The 25,272-nt window shown below is 39.2% G+C and overlaps 1 protein-coding gene across 11 annotated transcripts in view; it reads right to left on the bottom strand.

The window, feature by feature from the left end:
* The window catches only part of FAM193A (family with sequence similarity 193 member A), a 171,869-nt gene that overhangs the window by 41,633 nt on the left and 104,964 nt on the right, over positions 1–25,272 (bottom strand). For 6 of the 11 annotated variants that reach the window (XM_087434823.1, XM_087434813.1, XM_087434814.1 and 3 more), the window contains 7 exons: positions 15,441–15,518; positions 13,668–13,780; positions 13,284–13,526; positions 12,795–12,854; positions 10,627–10,780; positions 10,330–10,509; positions 3,981–4,232 (listed from right to left, as the gene is read on the bottom strand). In XM_087434823.1, the coding sequence (XP_087290949.1) occupies positions 3,981–4,232; positions 10,330–10,509; positions 10,627–10,780; positions 12,795–12,854; positions 13,284–13,526; positions 13,668–13,780; positions 15,441–15,518 (1,080 nt within the window). The remainder of the gene's footprint in view (positions 1–3,980; positions 4,233–10,329; positions 10,510–10,626; positions 10,781–12,794; positions 12,855–13,283; positions 13,527–13,667; positions 13,781–15,440; positions 15,519–25,272) is intronic. The other 5 variants (XM_087434815.1, XM_087434816.1, XM_087434820.1 and 2 more) reach the window with 2 other exon arrangements.

The following is a 25,272-nucleotide window of genomic DNA, read 5'->3' as shown; positions in this document are numbered from 1 at the left end:
ATTGGGAATAATTTCTTAAAAGGTACATATACTACACATGAAGCAGAAGAGTGTTATTTGAAGGGGGACTTAGATTAGTAAAAATGTATATTTTAATACAACTGCTAAAATTAAAAAAAGTATAATTGATATGCTAAGAAAAGAGATAAAATGGAATCAGAAAATGCTCAATTAAAAGTGGAGAAGACAGAAGAAGTCGTCTCTGGTAAGGAACAGAAAACAGCTAAAACATGAGTGCTATTAATCCAAACACATCAAAAGTCACTCTAAATGTGAATGGTCTAAATACACCAACACAAAGGCAGACATCATCAGGGTATATTAAAAAACAAGACCCAACTATACATGTCTACAAGAAACCTATTGTAAGTATAAAGACCCCTTTAAGTTAAAAGTAAAGTGATGGAGAAAGATATACCATGCTAACACTAAGTGAAAGCTGGAATAGCTGTATTAATTTCAGACAGATCAGATTTCAGAACAAGGAAAATTATCAGGGATAAAGGAAGGCATTTACATAATGATAAAAAGGTTAATTCTCCAAGCACATATAACAATCCTAAACATGTAAGCATCTAACAACAGAGCATCAAACTACATGAGGCAAAACTGATGGAGCTACAAGGAGAAACAAATGAATCCACTATTATAGCTGGAGATTTCAACATTCCTCTATCAGAAATGGACAGATCCAGGGCCAGCCCCGTGGCTTAGCGGTTAAGTGTGCGCGCTCCGTTGCTGGCGGCTCGGGTTCGGATCCTGGGCGCGCACCGATGTACCGCTTCTCCGGCCATGCTGAGGCCACGTCCCACATACAGCAACTAGAAGGATGTGCAGCTATGACATACAACTGTCTACTGGGGCATTGAGGGGGAAAAAAAATAAATAAATAAAATTAAAAAAAAAAAAGAAATGGACAGATCCAGCAGGCAGACAATTAGTAAGGACATAGCTGAACTCAATAGCACCATCAATCAACTAGATATAATGGACATCCATAGACTACTTCATCTAAAAATAGCAGATTATGCATTCTTCTCAAGGTCACACGGAACATTCACCAAGACAGACCACATTCTGGCCATAAAGTACACTTTAACAAATTCAAAAGAACAGAAATCATACAATGTATGTTCCCAGACCACAATGGAATTAAAGCAGAAATCAGTAACAGAAAGATAGCTGGGAAATACCCAAATATTTGGAAATTAAATTCTCTGTCACTTACAGTTTTAATTTTTTCTCTAATGTTTCATTACTGTCTTTTCCTTCTGCAACTACTTTCAACTTTCAAATAACTTATATCTCAACATAAAAATTAAATGTATCATTGGTATGAAGACATCTGAAAATAAAATACTCTTCAAAGGTTTTCTAATTTCAAGAAAATGAGATTTTCGTAGTACTCATCCCAAGCATTTTAGGTACTAAATATTTACACACAATAGCCAAAGTATGAATTAAAAGAAGAATTACAACTACAATGACATAAAGCCTTAAAGGTGAAAACTGCCATTTCACTAGAGCAGGAACTCCTAAAGACCCGACAACACAGAAAGAAAAGCAGGTCAGAAGAGCCTCAATGCGTGCAGCTGCCCTCCATATTCAGCGCCCACCTTCCACTTCCCAACTACATTCGGAACATCACATTGAACAATTCTGGCCTCTCTAAGAAGCCTGCTCTGATGTAACTGAAGACAAGTTTATGCCATTCTAATATAGCTGGTTCGTTCTCTAGAAGGTGTTTCTACCAACTCTTAATCGGTTGTGAACACATTATGCATTTAGGTATAGATGTATCCACAGTATTCAACTAAGTCAAACTAACTCAAATAATACAAACTAATTTTGCAAGACCTGGTAAGTGACAATGCAAGCTTGTTTAGAGAAACAAACATTTTTATACCAGGTACAAATGAAGTATTTTGCCAAATGCATTTCATTTTTCCAAATAAAAATGGCATCCAGCTATGTATTTTAAATGTATCAGTGAACAGTCTTGATTGATGTTAATAGCAAAGTGGTAGCTTATCCTCTGTATTTGCCTTTCTATCCATGAATCTTTCACATCTATCTACTGGATTAAAGTTTAATCTATTAAATACATAGATTTTATATATAGGTGATGCTCCCCCAAAATGTTTTTCTTCTCCTTTAGCCTTCTATAAACTATCTATCACATGCTGAGAAAAGGCCAAAAGTCAGGGAAAAAAATTAGTTTTAACTAGAGTGTCCCAATAGCCTTTGAGAATAATCAATTTCACTACTTTACTTGAAGATTTTCTTGAACAGCTTCTAGCAAGAAAGTTTAACAGAGCATTCTATACTCTTTTCTCTGGGTGGTTCCTAAGGACTAGAAAACAGAGCTTTATTCAGGTAAGAACAGGGAGTGGACAATTCCCCAACATCATACATTCACCCAGAAGGGAAAGAGGCTACAGACTTGGCAGACCAGGAAAACAACCTGGTTTTGAACATGTACCTGAAAATGTTATTTAAAATCTCTCTATTAACAAAGGCATCATTAAATGTTCAAATTGAGCAATATTCAACCTAACAAAATTTAAGCATAAATTTGGGTAGTTACCAAGTACCTATGGTAACAGAACATGACAAACTGATTATATTATATTGTAAACCAGCAGTTATTGATCTCCCACCTGTGCCCCTCCCCAGCAAACAAACAATAAACCCCACTTATGGGCTACACACACTCTCACTTCACAGGGACGCCCCTTGTGGAAGAAAACGTGCATGTACTTTGAAAAAGCCCCTTCCACACCATGCCCTCCGTTTCTCTCCCAGTTGAGAATCACTGTTTTAAATAATAAATCAGTAGAGTTTGGGGGAAATTCTATTTTTTATTGATGAGAACTAACCTCGAACCAAAATAATAAAAAGAAAAATAAAAATCAGAATTTATGATGAGTCAATGAAGATAAGTTCAAAATAGCTAGAGAGGCAAAGCTATCAGAGGTACAAAGAATGAAACCAACCTAAAAATCTCACTGCAAAGTCTAAGATACTAATTATAAACCTGGGGTTCTCTGAGAAGAAATGCTTAAAAATCAAACCTTTTTCTAGATCTTACTCTCTTCCTGAACAGGCTTTTTACACAACTGGTTTCTGGCAGGCCCTTTACTCCCTGCCCTCCAGGCACCTCTCAAAAACCTGCATGGCATTATGATTTTCTATTGCATCACACTTAGGATTCTTCCTTCAAGCCTGAGTATGTCTACAAGTCCTTAGTTTTACTGCTTAGAGAGCATAATCATTTTAGACCCTGTAGAGACCAGTTGGTGTTAGAGGACTTAGGCTATATTCAAATTATTTTACCCATCATATCAAGAAAAAGAGCCAGGGGGCTGGCCTGGTGGCGTAGTGGTTAAGTTTGCATGCTCCACTTTGGTGGCCTGGGGTTCACAGTTTCGATTCCTAGGCACAGACCTATGCACTGCTCGTCAAGCCATGCTGGGGCAGCGTCCCACATATAAAATAGAGGAAGATGGGCATGGATGTTTGCTCAGAGCCATTCTTCCTCAGCAAACGGAGGAAGACTGGCAACAGATGTTAGCTCAGGGTCATCTTCCTCACAAAAAAAAAAAAAAAAGAAAGAAAGAAAGAAAAAGAGCCAGGCCCCAGAAGGACATGAGTAGAGAACCGAACTGGTGTCTGGGTAGGCAGATGCCATGTGTGGCAGGATCCCTGAATATAAACTGTTACACCAATGTCATCTGAAAAACTCTTTACATTCTAGTTAATTCTGAAGGAATAAACCATGACTTTCATGATTGTTTTTATAACTGGAGAGTTCAAAATTCCAAGAGCTTAAGAGATTATGATAAAAGGAAACATTTCCAGACCTTCCTATTAGGAGTGGATGCTGTCCTATGCAGGCTACCACCTTATGGATTTTTGTTTGTTTAAATATGTACTCCTGTAAGATCCTAGTGACAGGTGAGTTTTCTGCCCTGACTTACCTTACTGTGAGTGAAGGGGGGTGCTGGGTACAAGGTGGGGTGGATAAGAGGGCGAGGCAGGTGAGGGACGGCGTGCAAAGGTACATGTCCATGGATATGGGGGTAGAGATGCAGAGCAGGATGGGTGGGCTTCTCTGGGCTCATGAACTGATGGCCAGGAGGAAGTGCTCCAGCTGTCATTGCTGATGCTGTCAGTCCAGAAGCTTCTTGTTTACAAACATGACATTCACAAGTGTTTGGAGCTTGTTCAGCCTAAAAGGAAAGAAAAAAAAAAAAAAGTACCTGCTTATTTAGTGAAACAAAGAATGTTACGAATTAAAGTCAGTCACATTCTGCTGAGCAGTTACACAGCAAATACAAAGGTAACAGGGCTCGTCCTGACACCCCACGTCGACCAGGGCCCTTCTTGCAAGATAAACGCGGGACTCTGAGAGACTAGGGCTGAAGAAACCTGAAAAGAGAAGAGATGCACACCTCACTCCCCGGCTGCATATCTGCTGAGGTAACAGCCATACCAATTTGTATCCTGTGCCTGTCTGAGCAGGGACAAGGGAACTGGTAAAGATGGCAGAGTGGAGAGAGGGAGCTGGGACCAAGGACAACAAAACCACCGGTGCTATGCTCCCCTGGGTTCATACTGCTTGATGAATGGGTATATAGAGATTCTTCAAAATGCACCAGAGATGGGATTTCCGGCTAAGGTGGAATGAAGCAGTCAGTGACTCTTCTCCCTCAAAACAAGTGTAAAACTGAACACAATTGTCAAAGGCAACTGTTTTGAGACACTGGAAATCAACCAAAGGAAAAAAACAAATTGAGAAGCGTTTATTCATGAATATCTGCTAGTACTTCATGCGAGAACAGCAGGAGTCTGGCCTTCTTGCCTGAGGCTTCTTCCCATTCCCAATTCCCCATACCCTTTAAAAAACTAAACTAAAAAAAAAATAAATAAACAATCAATAGCAAAATAAAATAAAATAAAATGGTATATTAAAAAATTTAATACAAAAAAAGGAAGTTGAGGAACAGAGGAACAAAAAATATAAGACATATAGAAATAAACAGCTAAATGGGAGATGTAAATATCACCAATCATTACATTAAATGTAAATGAAGCATTCCAAACAAAAAGCAGAGATTGATGGATAGGATAAAAATGCAAGACCCAACTAAAAGATTCCAAGACAAACTTTAGATTCAAAGACAAAAAGAGGCTGAAATTGAAAAGATGGAAAAATATATCACATGCATACAATAACCCTAAGACAGCTGGAGTGTCTATATATATATATTTTTGTGTGTGTGTGTGTGAGGAAGATCAGCCCTGAGCTAACACCCATGCCAATCCTCCTCTTTTTGCTGAGGAAGACCGGCTCTGAGCTAACATCTGTGCCTATCTTCCTCAACTCTTTGCAGGACGCCACCACACCACGGCCTGACAAGTAGTGCTTTGGTGCGTGCCCGGGATCCGAACCTGTGGTGCCAGCAGCAGAGCGCACGCACTTAACCGCTACGCCACGGGGCCGGCCCCTGGATTGTCTATATTAATATGAGATAAAATACTCTTTAAGATAAGAAATATTAGCAGAGAAACATTTCATAATGACAAAGGATCAATATATCAGGGAAATATAACAATACTTGTATACACATTCAACAGCACTGTCCTAAAATGCATGAATCAAAAACTGGCAGATCTGAAAGGAGAACAGACAATCCAGCAGTTATACTCAAAGACTTCAATATGTCTCTCTTAGTAATTTTTAGAACAACTAGACAGAAAATCAGTAAGGACACAGAAGACTTGAATAACGCTATCAATCAGTTTGACCAAACTTTCGTTTATAAGACACTCCACTTATAAACGGAACACAAATTATTTTCAAGTGCACATGGAGCATTATTTAGGATAGACCATATGTTAGTCCATAAAACAAGTCTTAATAAATTTGGAAGCTATTCTAAAATCAGTAATCTAAGCTTTAGATTCAATAAGCTAGAAAAAGAAGAACAAACCAAACCCAAAGAATATAGGAAGAAATAATAAAGATCAGGATAGAAATCAATGAAATAGAAAAGAGAAAACCAGAAAATCAACGAAACCAAAAATTCCTTATTTACAAAAACTGATAAACCTTTAGCCAGACTGAGGGTGTTAAAAAAATTATCAAATTTATCAAAATCAGTAATTAACATTACTACAGACTCTACAGAATTACAAGAATTATAAGAGAATACAATAAACAACCTTATGTTATCAAATTAGACAACTTAGATGAAATGGATAAATTCCTACAAGACCCAGATTATTTACATTATCTCAAGAAGAAATAGAATATCTGAATAGACCTACAAGTAAACAAAATTTGAATTAGTAATTATAAATCTTTCCACAAAAAAGACCAGGTCCATGGGTTTTCATTGGTGAATTCTGTCAAATATTTAAGAAATCTCAATCTTAGACAAATCTCTTCAGAAAACATAAGCAGAACAAACACTTTCCAACTCATTCTATGAGGCCAGTATTACTCTGAGACCAAAGCTAGACAAAGACATCACATGGATAGAAAACTACAGATCAATATCTTTTATTAACATAGATGCAAAAATCCTAATAAAATGTTAGCAAACCAATCCAGCAACATATAAAAAAGGATTTTACACCATGACCAAGTGGGATTTATCCCAGGAACACAAGGTTGGTTTAATATCCAAAAATCACTTGATGCGATAGACCACAGGAAGAGAATAAAGAAGGAAAACCACAGGTACATCTCAATAAATACAGAAAAGGCATTTAAAAAATCCTATACATATTCATGGTGAAACTCTCCAGAAACCAGGAATAGAACAGAATTTCCTCAACTTGTTAAGGGCATCTACAAAAAATCCACAGCTAGCATCATACTTAGCCAGCCCTGTGGTCTAGTGGTTAAGATTTGGCGCTCTCACTGCCACGGCCTAGGTTCATGTCCCAGTCAGGGAACCACACCACCCGTCTGTCGGTTGTCACACTGTGGTGATTGTGTGTTGCTGTGATGCTGAAAGCTATGCCGCCGGTATTTCAAAGACCAGAAGGGTCACCCATGGTGGACAGGTTTCAGCAGAGCTTCTAGACTAACACAGACTAGGAAGAAGGACCAGGCCACCCACTTCCAAAAAAAGTGGCCATGAAAATCCTACAAATAGCAGTGGAACATTGCCTGGTCTAGTGCCAGAAGGTGAGAGGATGGTGCAAAAAGACTGGGCAGGATTCTACTTTGCTGTCTACAGGGTTGCTAGGAGTCAGAATCTACTTGATGGCACTAACAACAAACCATCATACTTACTGGCCAAAGACTGAATGCTCTTCCCCTAAGACTAGGAACAAGGCAAGATGTCTGCTTGTACCACTTCTATTCGATACTGTACAGGAGGTTCTAGCTAGTTCATTAAGGCAAGAATAAGAAAAACATCTAGATTGGAAAGGAAAAAGTAAAAACATCTTTATTCATAGACATCATCTTGCATGCAGAAAACCCAAAGAAATCCACCCAAAAAACAAAAACAAAAAACTCAATCCCTCTTGAATAAATGAGTTTAGTAAAGTTGTAGAATATAAGATCAATATATAAAAATAAATTACTCTATATTATCAATGATCAATTGAAAATTTAAATTAGAAAATACCATGTACTACAGAATCAAAAAATATCTAATACTTAAGAATAAATTTAACAAATATGTTCAAGACCCAGAGACTAGAAATTTTTAAAAATTTCTGAGAGAAATTCAAGATGACTTAAATGGAAAGACACAGCATTGCTCGTAGACTGACAGATTCAATTTTGTTAAGACTGTATTTTCCCAAAATTGATCTGTATCATCCCACAAATAAAAGACTAGGCCCAGATGATTTTGCTAGTGAATTTTACCAAATATTCAAGAATTCAGTGCAATTTCTATCAAAATCCAAGCAGGCTTTTTTGTATAAGTTAACAAGTTGATCCTAAAACTTATATGGAAATACAAAGGACTTTGAACAGCCTAAACAATTTTGAAAAAGGTCCACGACACTGGAGAGCAGATCCTACCAATTTCCAAACTTACTACAGTGCAGCAGTCAGGTATACTATGGGTGTAAGAACACAGAGATCAAATAAACAGAATACAGAGTACAAACACAAACTCTTACATTTTCAGTCAACTGATTTTCAACAAATGGCCAATGCAATTCAACAGGGGAAAAGATGGTCTTTTCAACAAATGGTGCTGGGATAACTGGATATCTACATATGCAAAAAGATGAATTTACACCCTAACCTCACCTCATAAGCAAAAATTGAGTTAAATGAACCAGAGGCTTAAGTAAGAACTAAAATTGTAAATCTTCTAGAAGAAAACAGAATTTTGTATTAGGCAAAGTTTTATTGGCTATCGATCAAAAGTATGATCCATAAAAGAAAAAACTGATAAACTGCAATGCATCAAAATTAAAAACATTTTGCTTTTCAAAAAACACCATAGGGGCCAGCCGGTGGCCTAGTGGTTAAGCTTGGCACACTCTGCTTTGGCAGCCCGGGTTCGGTGCCTGGGCACAGACCTACACATGTTGGTGGCCATGCTGTGTTGGTGACCCACGTACAAAACAGAGGAAGACTGGCACAGACACTAGCTAGGGCGAATCTTCCTCAGCAAAAAACAACAAACGAACAAAAAAACACTATAAAAAAAGGAATAGGGGCCAGCCCTGTGGTGTAGTGGTTAAGTCTGCACGCTCCGCTTTGGCAGCCCGAGGTTTGCAGGTTTGGATCCTGGGTGTGGATCTATGTACCCACTTATCAAGCCATGCTGTGGCAGGCGTCTCACATATGAAGTGGAGGAAGATGGGCACGGATGTTAGCCCAGGGCCAACATTCCTCAGCAAAAAGACGAGGATTGGCAACAGATATTAGTTCAGGGCTAATCTTCCTTACACACACACAAAAAAAACGAATAGACACACCACAGACCAGGAGAAAATACTTGCAAATCACATACTTGATAAAGGACTTGCACCAATACATAACGAGCTCTTATCACTCATAATAACATAGAAAATGAAACGAATGGCTCTTAAACATATGAAAGGATGCTCAACTTTGCCCATAAAAAATGAAAGGAAAATTGAAACCTCAAGAGATTACCATTTCTTAGGTATTAGATTGGCAGAAATCCAAAACTGTGACATCACCCTCTCCTAGGGAGTAGGGAAGGCCATCATACTCTGACTCAGTAAAGCCACTGCTGGTGACCAATCTTAGGGATATATCTGCCTATGTATAAAATGTCAGATGTATATGGTTACTCACTGAATTGTTTATAATGGGGAAAAAAATGGAGGCAAACACAAATGCCCATCAGCAGGGACTAAAAAGAAAAACAAAACAACACTATGATATGTTCACATGAGGGACTACAAAGAGGCCAGCAGAAGAGAAAGTCGGCTGGGATATGCTGCTAAGAGAAAAAGCAAGGAGCAGAACAGAGTGTGCATCTGTATAAGCCTTGTTCTAAGAAAAGGGAAGAATAAGTATTTGTATTTGCATAAATAAAAACTGGAAGGATACATAATAAATAAGTAAAACTGGTTATTTATTGGGACTAGGGGCTGGGGTGGGTAGTTGCTGGACAGGGTAGATGGGGAGGGACAAGGGAGCAAGACTTCTCAATGTAATATCTTTTAATATCACCTTTATTGTTCAAATCCGAGATTTACACTTATTAAAATGAATTAATTAGCCAAACACCATAATCTTCATTTATTCTTCCTTTCATTTAAAAACTGCCTGACACAGTAAATAAATAAACACATTTTCTGTGGGTAAAAAAACAAATAAATAAGTAAAATAAAAAATAAAAACTGCTTGAGCATCTATTATAAAACTTTGAGTCTCTAAGAAAAAAGAAATAGTCTGATAAGTTACCCTCAATCTGTGGTTAACAGATCAACCTGGAGAAAAAGCTCCCTCACAAAACCAACCTGTTCCGAAATTTTAACATTCCACTATTTTATTTAATTAAAAACAACTCCCCTTTGCTTCTACACAGATGAACAACTCCAAGACATCCAAGTATCTGGAGCTGCTCTGGGGTGCTGTCAAGTCAAGACTGTTGACTACAGATTCAACCAAGAGAAACAATATTAGAATGGGGTTATCAGCCATGTTTGTTTATTTTGTAAGCAAGCCTTGATCTTCTCCAGTTCTAATTTTCAGAAGTTATTTGAAGTAACATAATTTTTGCATTAAATAATGCTCATGTTTAGAGAAAATATACACAGAGAAAAGATCCTTGGCAAAACAGAAAGTTCGAAAAAATAAAATCATACCTGCTGAGTTGGGTAAGATGGGGGTGGACTGTCCACTTTACTCTCCTCTTTCCTGGGGCTCCCATTCCCTAGAGCCGAGTCTTCCTTTGGGGCTCCTGGTGGCTCCCCACTACTCTCGCCGTCAGCCTCTTCATCGTCAGCTTCTGAAGAACTACTACTGGTACTGCTTACCTGAGGGGACTTTAAAAACAACCTTTTGTAATTTATACTTTTCAAACCAGAAGAACATAAAAAATTAAAATGCCAGACCACCACTTTATGCCATGTATTGTCACTATGAAGAAGCTATGCCCATACCTCATCTTTCAGAGCCATGTTTTCCCCGCCACCATTCAATTCACTGTGGATTCCATTCATGTTGGCCACCACCTCGGTATCATCATAGTTACTCAACGGATAAATATCAGCAAATTTAGCTGACAATGGTGCAACGTCTTCATCGTCACTACAACTGAGACAAGCAGAGACAGCCACCATGAGGCTGTTCACTTGGGAGGACAGTGAGTGAACCACCCACTAAACACAGATATTTCCTCATAGATATCATCCTCATTTACAAGAGTATTACACTGAGTACCACTCATACATTTTTTTAAAAATTATTTTATTCAGGTTATATTGGCTTATAACATTGTGTAAATTTCAGGTGTACATTATATCAGTTTCTGTATAGACTGTCCACTCATACTTCTTAGCATCTCTTAGTAGCCTGAACACAAGAGAAAAACACCTGGAAGATTAACACTTGCACTATCCGCAAGAATGGAAAAAACCCTAAAAGCAGAACTATAAGGGAATCACAATAATGTAATTAATCGATACTACATCTCCATTTGACTTGAAGTGCCCTGGTGTACAGTTCTCTCTGCCATTTCCAAGCAGACAAAATTAATTTTTTACTACAATTAACAGAGTACAGAGAACAACCTTAGGTCTTTAGTGCTTGTTTTCATAACCACCAAAATTTCAGACACAGTCAGTTGAACAAAACTTTAAAAGCACTGATGCAACAAAAATACTGAAAGTTTCTTACTACAAGGCCAGCTCTGGTCAAGTCAGTCATGATCTTAATTTAAATATCAGCTTTAGCAAGACATCTAAGTAATGGGCAGATGGAATATTTACTAAAAAAATGTAGGCAGATTTCAAGGCTGTAGCCTATGGAGGCCACCTAAAATGTATGATTTTCTGGTGCATGAAAAGTGCTGGCACAGAGTTCCCGGTTCAGTGAAAATAGTTCAAGGCATAAACATAAATGGACGTCCCGAGTCTATGTAAACATGCCTCCGAACCTGCCTTCAGTCTCGGCATACAACAACTTCCAGAAAAAATCCTAAGAACTAGCAATCTTTTGGCTTTAGGAAAGAGTGTCCAAAACTGCAAACTCAGATGTCTTTTCCATTTTTGGAAAATAAATGTCAACATACTACAACGTACTATAATCTGGAGCTCACCAAAGGAAGCACAAACAGCACCCACCAGGGCCTACGGCACCTGAGGTGATGGAATGTGTTGCCTCAGTCAACACTCACACCCATTCCTAAGGTATTATCATCGCCATGATTCACAGATGAGCAAACTGAGGTTCGGAAATGAAGTAACTACATCACTTGCTCAATGTGATGAAGGCAGGCTTCGGCAATCCTAGAACCCATAAAATCGAGAGACCACTGCAGTACAGTGACTAAAATGACATGATTCTATTTAACAATTTTGAAATGGCACCAAGAAAGAGATAACACAAACCAAAGGCAACACGGAAGGTTTCCAAATAATAGCTGTTTACATTTGAAAGACAGCTATCACAAGTTGCTCAAGGCCCAGATGCCCAGAGCAGTCACAGGCAGTCGCGGCCCGAGGAGGAAGGCTCCCACAGCCGATTTCCTCCACCACGCAATGCAGCACAGAAGCCCACCACTGACATCAGCAGCTATGATACATGAGCAGGGATGAACTTTTCCAATGTAAATTTTTATTGGACTATACATGTTCAATTTTGATATGTTTCTGTAAGAAGCTGGCTAACAGCTAGCTGTGAAATCCTTAACACTCCTTCATAGGCTCCCAGAGAGAGCACAGGGTTTCTAATGCTATAAAGCAGTTTGAATTCAATGAAGACTCATGGAGTTCAGACCAATTCTTTTAGAATTATTTTGTGTTTGAGATCAAAACCATATTGAAAACCGAAAGACTCTGAAGGAAAGCCTTAGAGTCTCCTTGAGAAGTCTAAGAAACGCTGAGCAGCCCAAGGGCAGGGCAATAATCCCTACCCTGGGAACTGCAGCCGGCGTCCATCACCTTCACAGAGCTCCTGACACTTGTGCTCTGTGATATGCGGAATGCAAACCTAAGTTTACTTAAACAAAATAAAAACACACATCCACGCGCAATCCATCCAGAAGTTAGAGTGGGAAACCTCAACAAATGACGGGGTCACAACTCTAAAGAAATGTGGGACCACTCACCTACAATGGGAATTGGTGACAGCTGCACAGCCACCTCGCTCATTCATACAAAATGTACTTCTAGATAATGTGGGAACACAGAAAACAGAACCTTTCAATCGCTTGCTAAAGTGATCACCTGAGTTCTTAGCAAGACAGGGAATAAGCATGAATGCTGAACTGATAATGAAGCGGAATGAACACTGGGCTGATCACCCTCAAATACAATGAGGAAATGTGAAGCCAGAATTAAAGAGACACTTTCCTGCATACCAACATGTTCCTTTACTGGCATTTATTAATTTACCATATTTTTTTTTCAGGTAATGAAATAGTGTCAAAGTTTGGGTTTACTGATTTCATGTTTTAAAAGTTGTTTAAAAAAATTAAGGGTCCTTTTTCTTGAAAAGCACTATAATGATATCCTTACTTCTGTAGACATTACTGTCTATATTTCTCATTATTGGATTACTCAAATTTCTGAAACCTTATTACAAAGTCACAACTTACAAAGTTGGTGCAGAGCCATTGTCTGTGAGGATGAGTCTGGGATGTTGCTGAATTGTAATGGGAGAGCTGGAACCTGACCCTGAGCTTGCTGATGACACGCTAGGTGGGCGCATCTCAGAGAGATAGTCGGGAGCAGAATCCACTTGGAGTGGTAGCTGGTGAATGTGGATGTCGCCAGTGACGGGGGGGTCCATGATACCACAAGTAAGGATGTGTGAGAGGCTGCAGTCATCGCAAGCACATCTGATTGGGAATTAAGGACAGTTACCGAGAAAGCCAACAGAGTAGGTCAGGCGGTGCTCTTTAAAGGTCAGCGCCGGACCTCTACTTGGGTCACTGAGGCTCCCGCAGGCCCGCTGTGCCCACACAACAACACAGGCTCACCTTCTCCTGTAGTTGCAGTTGGGGCAGTCAGGCATACTCAGCCGGGACGACAACATGTGCCTCATGGCATCTGTGAAGTTGTTCTCACCAGTGACTGCTTTCTTATTAGTTAACTGGAGGAAATCATAAAACAACAGATTAATTTTGCAAGACATGTCCCCCATTGCCTGGTTTGTATTTTTCAGTAATTATGGTAATACGTGTCATGCTCATGTGGAAACCAATGGTCACAGCTTCCTAAGGGAGACAAGGCCAGCAAAAAGGGCAGCAGACCTGGCTGAGCCACAAAGGCCAGGGACCAGTAACCCCTAAAAGGCTTCCTCACTAGCAAATGCACTGTAACACCCCTTGCAGCAGAAACCCAGCCTTTCCCCTGAATCTGCCATGTGCTGGTACCCGCTAGGTACCAGCAGCGCAGAGACAAATCACTGCCTTCAAGGAGCTTAGATTCTGGAAGAGGAGACCGGCAAGAAACCAAAGATTAAGAGAAACCATGATGAGGGAGGTGCTCTGGAAAGGATCTGCTCAGGGCACCACGGAGGCAGAGAAGCAGCTGAGCGCGGCCCCAGGCCTAAGTGAGGTCCAGAAGGAGGCACTGCTGGTGACTCCATCAGAGGCAAGGAGGGCGTCCAGGCCAGGGGAAAAGCACTGAGCTAGGCATCCAGTCAGACTTCTCGAAGGCCTGCTGACCCTGGGCTGAGTAGAAAGGAGCCTCGGGACCAGGAGGTCGGCACAGTGCCTGCAAGTGCAGCCTTGCAGCACAGGAGGCCTATGCACACAAAGCTGCAGCACCAGTGTCCATGAATTAAACAGGCATTTATGAGACAGGATGGAAGCCTGGATGGTCAGCATGAAGATGTCAGCAGGTAGGTGGGAGGAAATGCAGCACTGAGGAAGGCCAGCTAGAGAGGACACCAGCTGCAGCAATGAAGACCAGCACACAGAGAAGGGGTAGATCTTAAAGCTACCTAGGCAAGCGGCACCTGAACTTCCAATGGACTAGGCAAGCATCTGGATTTCAGAGGAGAAGGAATTTGTGGATCAGCTCTGGCAATGGGACAGGTGGCAGTTGGAGGGGCCATTTGACGGGACAGGAGCCATGCGGGAAGGGGTGGGGGCAGGTGAGCCAGCCCAAGTGCAGGTGCCCTCTGTCTACCTGTGGTGCCCAGAGGAGATCAAGGGAGTGAGAACGTGAATGCAGGTGTGGGGGCCGAGGTCAGGGGCCACCAATGTCTAAGGAAGGCCGAGGGAGTGGACCTGACAAGGGAGACTCAGAAAGTGAGAGAGAAGCCAGCATGTGGGAAGCAAGTTTTCAAACGAAGTCAGGTGCCCTGAGACCATCACAGCAAGGCCCCCAGCAAGCTCTGTCCAAGCAGTTGGCAGAGTCTGCTGGAGGAAGGGGCAAGCCGGAGTCGTCAGCAGCCACGCTGAAGGCACAGCCCCTGGCGCAAGGGGAGGTCTGCGAGCTCGGTCTGAGGGGAGCGTGGCTGCACTGCAGGTCACGCCCTCGAGTGTAAACTGGAGATGGCACCACCCCCCTAGGAGACTGTGGGGGACTCCCGGGGTGGCTGTGGGCTAGAGTGGGTCACTTGATAAACATAGGTTTTCCTTGAGGAATACAGAAGATAAGGAAAATTAAGTTTATCTGATGGTTAAAAACACTATCTTACAATCAGAACACGCAGTGTGGTCCTGAAATGTTAGTCTTTTAGAGCCACACTCCGCATTGAACAATTTCCATTTCACTGAACTGCACTCCACCCACGACCTTACCTGCTCTTCGATGAATCGCCTTTGTTTAAAAAGCTCCCAGTCTTCTGTTAGCATGCGCTGTTTGGTTTTCATTGTCACCTAATAAGGGGATGTAAAAAAACAAAAAACCTGAGTACCAGCAAGAGCTACCCAGGACATTTTCCGGGGGAGATTTTTAAAAATGATATATATAAGAAACATCGTCTGCAGACAAGAGAAGATGCAACACTGTAGACACATCACCTAATATTCTATCTCTGTCTCAACATCTTACTCAACTTACTCTAAATCATCACAAGTACTTTTCTTACACGAAAAACATAGAGATGACTTCACATTAAAAAGAGAAATTAAGATATTAGAGCTGAATCTGTCAATACAGTAACGGAATATTTATCACTTACTGAATGCCCATTATATGCCCTGTACATGCTAGAGACAAAAAAATTAAGATGACCAACCCTGCAGGTGAAGAGCTCAGAGATCAAGAGGAAGACTTATCAGCAGGCAAACTGAGACAACATGGATGGACCTTGTGGACAGTATGCTGACTGAAATACACCAGACATAAAGGGGCAAATCCTATACAATTCCACTTACAGGAGGCCCCTAGAGGAGTGAAATCCACGGAGACAGAAAGCAGAATGGGGGTTGTCAGGGGCCGGGGGAAGGTGGAATGGGGAGTTATTGTTTAATGGGGACAGAATTTCAGATCAGGAAGATGAAAAAGTTCTGGAGATGGATGGTGGTGATGTTGCACAACAATGTGAATGCACTTAACGCCACTGAACTGTACACTTAAAAATGGTTAATGGGCCGACCCAGTGGCACAGTGGTTAAGTCTGCGCTCCGCTTCGGTGGCCCGGGTTCATAGGTTCGGATCCTGTGCACGGACCTACACATCGCTCGTCGAGCCATGCTGTGGGGGCATCCCACCTACAAAATAGAGGAAGACTGGCACAGATGTTAGCTCAGGGATAATCTTCCTCAAGCAAAAAGAGGAAGACTGGCAACAGATGTTAGCTCATCCCTCACCAAAAAAATAAATAACAATAAAAATGGTTAAGATGGTAAATTTTATGTTATGTGTATTTTACCAAAATAAAAAAAATTGAGGGGAAGAAAGAATTAAGAATGGGCTCAAGGCACCATCTTATTTGGGAGGGGGAGGCTATGAAATGATTAAATCTTTACGTTTACATAAATGTAATTCTTATAATTAAAAACTTAAGAGTAACCACTAAAAGGATAGAAATGGGATATATATCTTCCAAATCGTTAGAAGAAAAAAGGAGAGAGGGAATATACTCAATCCTACAAGAAAGAAAATATCATCAACCAACCCTCCAAAACAAAACAAGAGTAATTTCACAATATAAAATTCACACATTTGAGGGCCGGCCCGGTGGCTTAGCGGTTAAGTGCGTGCGCTCCGCTGCTGGCGGCCCGGGTTCGGGTCCCAGGCGCGCACGGACACACCGCTTCTCCGGCCATGCTGAGGCCGCGTCCCACATACAGCAACTGGAAGGATGTGCAACTATGACATGCGGCTATCCGCTGGGGCTTTGGGGAAGGAAAAAAAAGGAGGAGGATTGGCAATGGACGTTGGCTCAGGGCCGGTCTTCCTCAGCAAAGGGAGGAGGACTGGCACGGATGTTAGCTCAGGGCTGATCTCCCTCACAAAAAAAAAAAAAAAAAAAAAAAAAAAAAAATTCATACATTTGAAAAAATTTAAATAGTTTAAACTATTAGAGAAGAAATAAAAGTTGAAATTATAGTCCATTTAGAAATAACTGACAACGAAAGCCCCAGAAATCAAATTTTATAAGATGTGCCCCACATGTAGAAGAAAACGTATAGGTTTAAATCCATTTACGAGAGAACAAAACAAGACTAAGAAGTATGCGTTCAATGTAAGAAGCCAAAAAAACAACGAGAAACCAACTAATAAGGTAACAATGAATTAAAGGTAAAAGCAGAAATTATTGGGAAAACAAAGAAGCAAATGTGATCAATAAACCCAAAAGTTGGTTTTATAATCTTAAGCTTCTTCCCAGGCTGAACAAAGGAAGAAAAGGTACCACAACAAGTGGGAATGAGAAAGGACACCAATACACACGAAGGAGACTTTTTTTTTAAACCACAAGAGAAAATAACTATAACAATTTAACCTTTTCATACTTAAAGAAAGCTGCGAACAAGTGGCTCAGGGCTACTTGTTGGGCCTGCACAACGTTTTTTAGAAGTTGAGTCATTATTAAAAAGCTTGAGATTCTACCTAACAGTCCAGACTTCGGGCTTCTCTCGACAGCTCAGCAGCTCTGAGGGCACTGTGCGGAGACAGCTGGGACAACAGGCACACTGCCCTTCGCTGCTCACCCTGCCTCCCCCCACCAAGGGCAGGGCACTTCCATTTGGTGGAGAAAGTGCTCTCTGTCTAAAGTGTGAAAGTGAGAGGCAGGCCAGGAGGACCATAGGAACTCTCCTACAGCTGTCACTTACCCATTTTCATCATCTCCTCTGTGAGCACAAGCTTATAACCCTTTATCTAAAGGATGTGGATAACTTCCTAGGCAAACATCAATTTGTAAAACACGCTCAAGAAGCAGAAAACCCAAAATAGACTAATTAAATGCAACGTAAACTGAAAAAGTAGTAAAAGATCTACAGTCTTTATTCCTCCTCCCCGCAAAAATGAATCAAAGGCCTCAAAGTTTTATGGTGGGTTCTATCAAATTTTTTATGGAACAGAAAATTTAAACCATTCCTGAAAATTTTAAAAGCATGAAAAATCTCTCAATTCATTCTATGAGACTAGACCTTTATACAAAACAAACAAGACCTCCAAGACGAAAACTCAATAATATCTCAGAATACAGATATAAAAATCCTAAATAAAATACCAGCTAATTAAATCTAATAATAGCCTAAGAATAATATATCATCTAGTAGGGTTTAATCCCAGGAATGCAAGGATGTCTCAAAATTAGGAAACCTAATCTCTTAATTCATATTGAAATATATAAAAGAAGAAAAACCATACAATCTAATTCAATATCTATTCCTGTTTTTTACAAAAATAATAACATTAATAAGCTAGAAAAAAAAGGAAACTTCTTTAATTTGCTAAAAAGTATCAAAAATCTTTACAGCAAGCATCAGATTTAATGTGAAACATCCACAGCATTCCTTTGAAGCCAGGAACTGAACAAAGATGCTGCCAGCAACATTCTTATTCATGATGTTCTGAAGGATTCTAGCTGAAGCTGAAAAAAAAAAAGTTCAAATGCTGGAGAGGATATCATGGTCTTTTAGAAAATTCAAGGCAATCAACTCAATATTAGAGTTAATAAGGGAGTTTGGTGAGATGACTGGACACAAAGTAACTCAGCTTTCCAAAATATACCAGCAATAACTGTGTAGAAAATTTATTCTGTCATTTAAGACGTCACTCACAATAGCCCCAAAACTATAAAATACCTAAGTGTAAACTCGTAAGAAATCTACTAATTATATAACCACAATACGGATACAAAAAATGACCTAAAAAAAGAGATATATACCATATTCTTGGATAGGAAGACTCAATATTGGTGCCAACTCTCCTTTTACATTATATATGTCTGCAGTTTTTAGGAAGAACATTTTTCATTTACAAATAGCTATTACTATTGCAAGGTTAAAAAATGATTTTAAATGAGCTAAATATTAGGAAAGGTAGTCATTTCTTTATCTTAGTACAGAGTTGTTTGACAAATAAGAACATCAATAGAAACCTCCTCTTTGACCCTCTCCTCACATCCTCTGGGATTAATTAATTTTTTGGAACATTTGGGTACCTGCAGGCTTATGTATGTGTCAAACAACAAATAAAGGATAAATTTTAAAAAACAAACAAAAACAACTGATTTCAAAGCTGTCAACTGTCTCTCCATACCCATACTTATTTGTGAATACTCAATTATTTTACAGGTGTTCAACATTTTGAAATCTTTGAATTACAATATAATTTCTAGAATGTACTTGGTTAGAAGTGACTGATATGCATTCCAAGGATTCTAGAATGACTGGTACCCTCTGGATGCTACTAAAATTGCTCAATTTCCTTAATTTGTATCAATGGCATTGTGGTTGCTTGACAGGAGTGAAAATAAGAATGCATCTTTTGGCTGCTTTAGTGAAGAGGATAGTTTTCCGTCAAAAAAAAAAAAAAGATAGAAAATGTGCCCCCCTTTCCTTTTTCTTATTGTGGTAAAAATACACATAACATAAAATTTACCATCTTTACCATTTTTAAGTACACGGTTCAGTGGTATTAAATACATTCACATTGTTGTGTAGCCATCATCACCATCCATTTATCTTGTAAAACTGAAACTCTATACCTATTAAACAATAAATCACACTCCCCCTTCCCCCAGCCCCTGGGAACCACTCTTTGTCTTTATGAATTTGCCTAATCCAGGTATCTCATATAAGTGGAATTCTACAATATTTGTCCTTTTGTGTCTGCCTTATTTCACCTAGAGTAATGTTTTCAAGGTTCTTCCACATTTTTAGGTCTTCCATTTAGGTCCTTGATGCATTTTGAGTTAATTTTTGTGTACAGTGTTAGGTAAGGGTCCAACTTTATTCTTTTGCATGTGGATATCTAGTTTTCCCAGCATCATTTGTTGAAAAGACTGTCCTTTCACCATGGAATGGTCTTAGCATCCTTGTCAAAAATCACTTGATCATATATGCAAGGGTTCATTTCTGGGCTCTTTATTCTATTCCCTTGGTCTATACGTCTGTCTTTATGCCAGTACCACACTGTTTTGATTACTGTAGCTTTGTAGTAAGTTTTGAAATAAGGAAGTGTGAGTCCTCCAGCTTGTTCTTTTTTTTTCAAGATTGTTTTTACTATTCTGGGTCCTCTGAGATTTCATATGAATTTTAGAATGGGTTTTTCTATTTCTGCAAAAAACATCACTAGGATTTTGCCAGGGACTGCACTGAATCTGTAGACTGCTTTGGGTAATATCGACATTTTAACAATATTAATTCCAATCCACAAAGATGGATGTGTTTCCATTTATTTATGTCTTCTTTAATTTCTCTCAGCAACGTTTTGTAGTTTTCACTGTACAAGTCTTCCACCTCCTTAAGTAGATTAATTTCTAAGTATTTTATGCTTTTCAATGCTATTGTAAATGGAATTGCTTTTGTAATTTCCTTTTCAGATTGTTCATTGTTCATGTATAGAAATGCAACTGATTTTCATGTATAGAAATGCAACTGATTTCTGTGTGTTGACTTTGTATCCTGCTACTTTGCTGAATTCATTTATTAGTTCTGGCAGCTTTTTTGCAGAGTCTTTAGGATTTTCTATATACAAGATCACTTTCTAGTACCATGCCAAATAGTGGTGAAAGCAAGCATCTTTACCTTGTCCCTGATTTTAGAGGAAAAGCTTTCAGTCTTTCAGCATTGAGTATGATTGCTGTGAGTTTTTCATTTATGACTTTTATTATGTGAAGATAGTTTCCTTCTATTCCTATTTTGTTGAGTGTTTTTATCACGAAAGGTGTTGAATTTTGTCAAATGCTTTTTCTACATCAATTGAGATGACCATGTGATTTTTTTCTTTCCTTTTGTTGATGTGGCACATTACACTGATCAATTTTCATATGCTGAATCGTCTCTGTATTCCAGGAATAAATCCTACTTAGTTATGGTGTATAATCCTTTTAATATGCTGCTGAATTCTGTTCACAAGGACTACTGGTCAGCAGTTTTCTTATCTTATAGTGTCTTTGTCTGCTTTTGGTATCACTTATGCTGGCCTCATAGAAAGAGTTGGGAAGTGTTCTCTCCTCTTTAATTGTTTGGAAAAGTTTGAGAAGGACTGGTATTACTTCTTCTTTAAGAGTTTGGTAGAATTCACCAAGGAAGCCATCAGGTCCAGGGTTTTTCTTTGTTGGGAGATTTTTGATTATTGATTCAATCTCCTTACTAGTTACAGGACTATTCAGATTTTCTATTTCTTTGTGATTTAGCCTTGGTATGTTTTGTGTTTCTAGGAATTTGTTCATTTCATCTAGGTTATCCGATTTGCTGGCATACAACTATTCACAGTACTCTCTTATAACTCTTTATTTCTGTTCAATCAGTAGTACCATTCCCACTTCATGTGAGATTTTAGTAATTTGAGTCTTTTCGCTTTTTTTGTTAATCCTTATAGCTAAAGGTTTGTCAATTTTGTTGATCTTCTAGAGGAACCAACTTTTGATTTCACTGCTTTTCCCTATTATTTTCTGTTCTCTATTTTGTTTATCTCTCCTCTAATCTTTATTTCCTTCCTTCTCCTAGCTTTGGGTATAGATTATCTTTTTTCCCTAGTTAGTTAAGTTGCAAAGTTAGGTTGTTGATTTGAGATCTTTCTTTTTTTTTAATGTAAGCATTTATAGCTACACGAACATGTACTTTTAAAGAAATAAATTCAATTTTAGTTTTACTTTTTAAGACTGTATTTTCTTCCTAGAGAAAACATGTATATACAACACACCCCATTTTCATCAGAATAGCAGCAATAATACTTTGTATTATATTCCTAAATGAATGTTCAATTTTAGGCAACAGATACATCAAGAAATTATAGGCATATAACTCAACAACAAAAAAACAAACAACTGAATCAAAAAATGGGCAGAGGATATGAGCAGACATTTTTCCAAAGAAGATATACAGATGGCCAACAGGCACATGAAAAGATGTTCAACATCACTAATCATTTGGGAAATGCAAATTAAAACTACACTGAGATATCACCTTAGACCTGTGAGAATGGCTATAATCACCAAGACAAAAAATAACAAATGTTGGAGAGGTTGTGGAGAAAAGGGAACCCTTATACACTGCTGTGGGAATGCAAAGTGGTGCAGCCACTCTGGAAAACAGTATGGAGATTTCTCAAAAAATTAAAAATAGAAATATCATATGATCTAGCTATCCCACTACTGGGTATTTATCCAAAGAACTTGAAATCAACAATTCAAAGAGACTTATGCACCTCTAAGTTCACTGCAGCATTATTCACAATAGCCAAGATGTGGAAGCAACCCAAGTGCCCATCAACGGATGAACGGATAAAGAAGTGGTGTGTGTATACACACACACACCCACACACACACCCACACACACACACACACTGGAATACTACTCAGCCATAAAAAAGACAAAATCGTCCCATTTGCAGCAACATGGATGGACCCTGAGGGTATTATGTTAAGTGAAATAAGCCACACAGAAAGACAAACACCATATGATTTTACTCATATGTGCAAGATAAACAAACACATGGACAAAGAGAACAGATTAGTGGTTATCAGAGGGGAAGACGGTTAGGGGCTGGGTAAAAGGGGTAAAGGGGCACATATATATAGTCATTGATAAAAATTAGACTACTGGTGGTGAACACAATGCAGTCTATATAGAAACTGATAAATAATGATGTACACCTGAAATTTCACGATGTTATAAACCATTATGACCTCAATAAAATAAAATAAAACAAAAAGAAATTACAGGCATACCTCAGAGATACTGCCAGTTCGATTCCAGACCATTGCAATAAAATGAATATCGCAACAAAGTGAGTCACACTAATTTTTTTGGTTTCTCAGTGCATATAAAAGTTATGTTTACACTATACTATAGTCTATTAAGTGTGCAACAGCATTGTGTCTAGAAAGACAATGCACATACCTTAATTAGAAAATACTTTATTGCTAAAAAATGCTAACCATCATCTGAGCCTTCAGTAATTTGTAATCTTTTTGTTGGTGGAGGGTCTTGCCTCCATGTTGAAGGCTGCTGACTGATCAGGGTTGTGGTTGCTGAAGGTTGGGGTGGCTGTGGCAATTTCTTAACGTAAGACAACAACGAAGTTTGCCGCATCGATGAACTCTTCCTATCACAAACGATTTCTCTGTAGCATGCGATGCTGTTTGATAGCATTTTACCCACAGTGGAACTTCGTTCGAAATTGGAGTCAATCTTCTCAAACTCCACCATTGCTTTATCAACTAAGTTTATGTAATATTCTAAATCCTTTGTTGTCATTTCAACAATCTTCACCGCATCTTCACCAGAAATAGATTCCATCTCAAGAAACCATTTTCTTTGCTCATCCATAAGAAGCAATTCCTCATCTGTTAAGTTTTATTATGAGATTGCAGCAATTCAGTCGTAACTTCAGGTTTCACTTTTAACTCTAGTTCTCTTGTTATTTCCATCACATCTGCAGTTACTTCCCCCACTGAAGCCTTGAACTCTTCAAAGTCATCCATGAGAGTTGGAATCAACTTCTTTCGAACTCCTGTTAATGTTGATATTTTGACCTCTTCCCATGAATCATGAATGTTCTTAATTCAGAATGGTGAATCCTTTCCAAAAAGTTTTCAATTTAATTTGCCCAGATTCATCAGAGGACTCACCACCTATGGCAGCTATAGTCTTATGAAACATACTTCTTAAATAACAAGACTTGAAAGTCAAGATTACTCCTCGATCCATGGGCTGCAGAATGGATGTTGTGCTAGCAGGCATGAAAACAACACTAATCTCGTTGTCCATCTCCCTCAGAGCTCTTGGGTGACCAGGTACATTGTCAATGAGCTGTAATATTTTGAAAGGAATCTTTTATTCTGAGCAGTAAGTCTCAACAGAGGGCTTAAAATATTCAGTAAGCCATGTTGTAAACAAATGTGCTGTGATCCATACTTTGTTGTTCCATTTATAGAGCACAGGCAGACTAGATTTAGCATAACTCTTAATGGCCCTAGGATTTTCAGAATGGTAAATGAGCATTAGCTTCAACTTAAAGTCACCAGCTGCATTAGCCCCTAGCAAGAGAGTCAGCCTGTCCTTTGAAGCTTTGAAGCCAGGCATTGACTTCTCCTCTCTAGCTATGAAAGTCCTAGATGGCATCTTCTTCCAATAGAAGGGTATTTCATCTACACTGAAAATCTGTTGCTTAGGGTAGCCACCTTCATTAGTTATCTTAGCTGGATCTTCTGGATAACTTGCTGTAGCTTCTACATCAGCACTTGCTGCTTCACCTTGCACTTTTATGTTATAGAGACGGCTTCTTTCCTTAAACCTCATGAACCAACCTCTGCTTGCTTCAAACTTCTCTTCGTCAGATTCCTCCCCTCTCTCAGCCTTCACAGAATTCAAGTGAGTTAGGGCCTTGCTCTGGATTAGGCTTTGACTTAAGAGAATGTTGTGGCTGGTCTGATCTTCTACCCAGACCACTAAAACTTTCTCCATTTCAGCAATAACGCTGTTTTGCTTTCTTGTCATTTGTGTATTCACTGGAGTCGCACTTTTAATTTCCTTCAGGAACTTTTCCTTTGCGTTCACAACTTGGTTAACTGTTTTTGGCACAAGAGGCCTAGCTTTTGGTCTATCTCAGCTTTCGACATGCCTTCCTCACTAAGCTTAATCATTTCTAGCTATTGATTTAAAGTGAGAGATGTGCAACTCTTCCTTTCACTTGAACACTTAGAGGCCAGTGTAGGGTTATTCACTAGCCTAATTTCAATTGTTGTGCCTCAGGGAATAGGGAGGGGCGAAGAGAGGGAGATGGACAAATGGCTGGTCGGTGGAGCAGTCAGAACACACACATTTATTGATTAAGTTCGCCATTTTGTATGGGCACGGTCTGTGGCACCCAAAACAATTACAATGGTAACATCAAAGATCACTGCTCACAGATCACCATAACAAATAATAACGAAAAAGTTTGAAATATTCCAAGAATTACCAAAATGTGACACAGAGACACGAAGTGAGCAAACGCTATTGGAAA

The sequence above is a fragment of the Ceratotherium simum genome, chromosome 8 (genome assembly GCF_057802395.1).
Source record: "Ceratotherium simum simum isolate JZ-2026a chromosome 8, ASM5780239v1, whole genome shotgun sequence".
Lineage (NCBI taxonomy): Eukaryota > Metazoa > Chordata > Mammalia > Perissodactyla > Rhinocerotidae > Ceratotherium > Ceratotherium simum.
The sequence above is the reverse complement of the archived record's forward strand: the minus strand, read 5'-3'. Positions and strand labels throughout refer to the sequence as shown.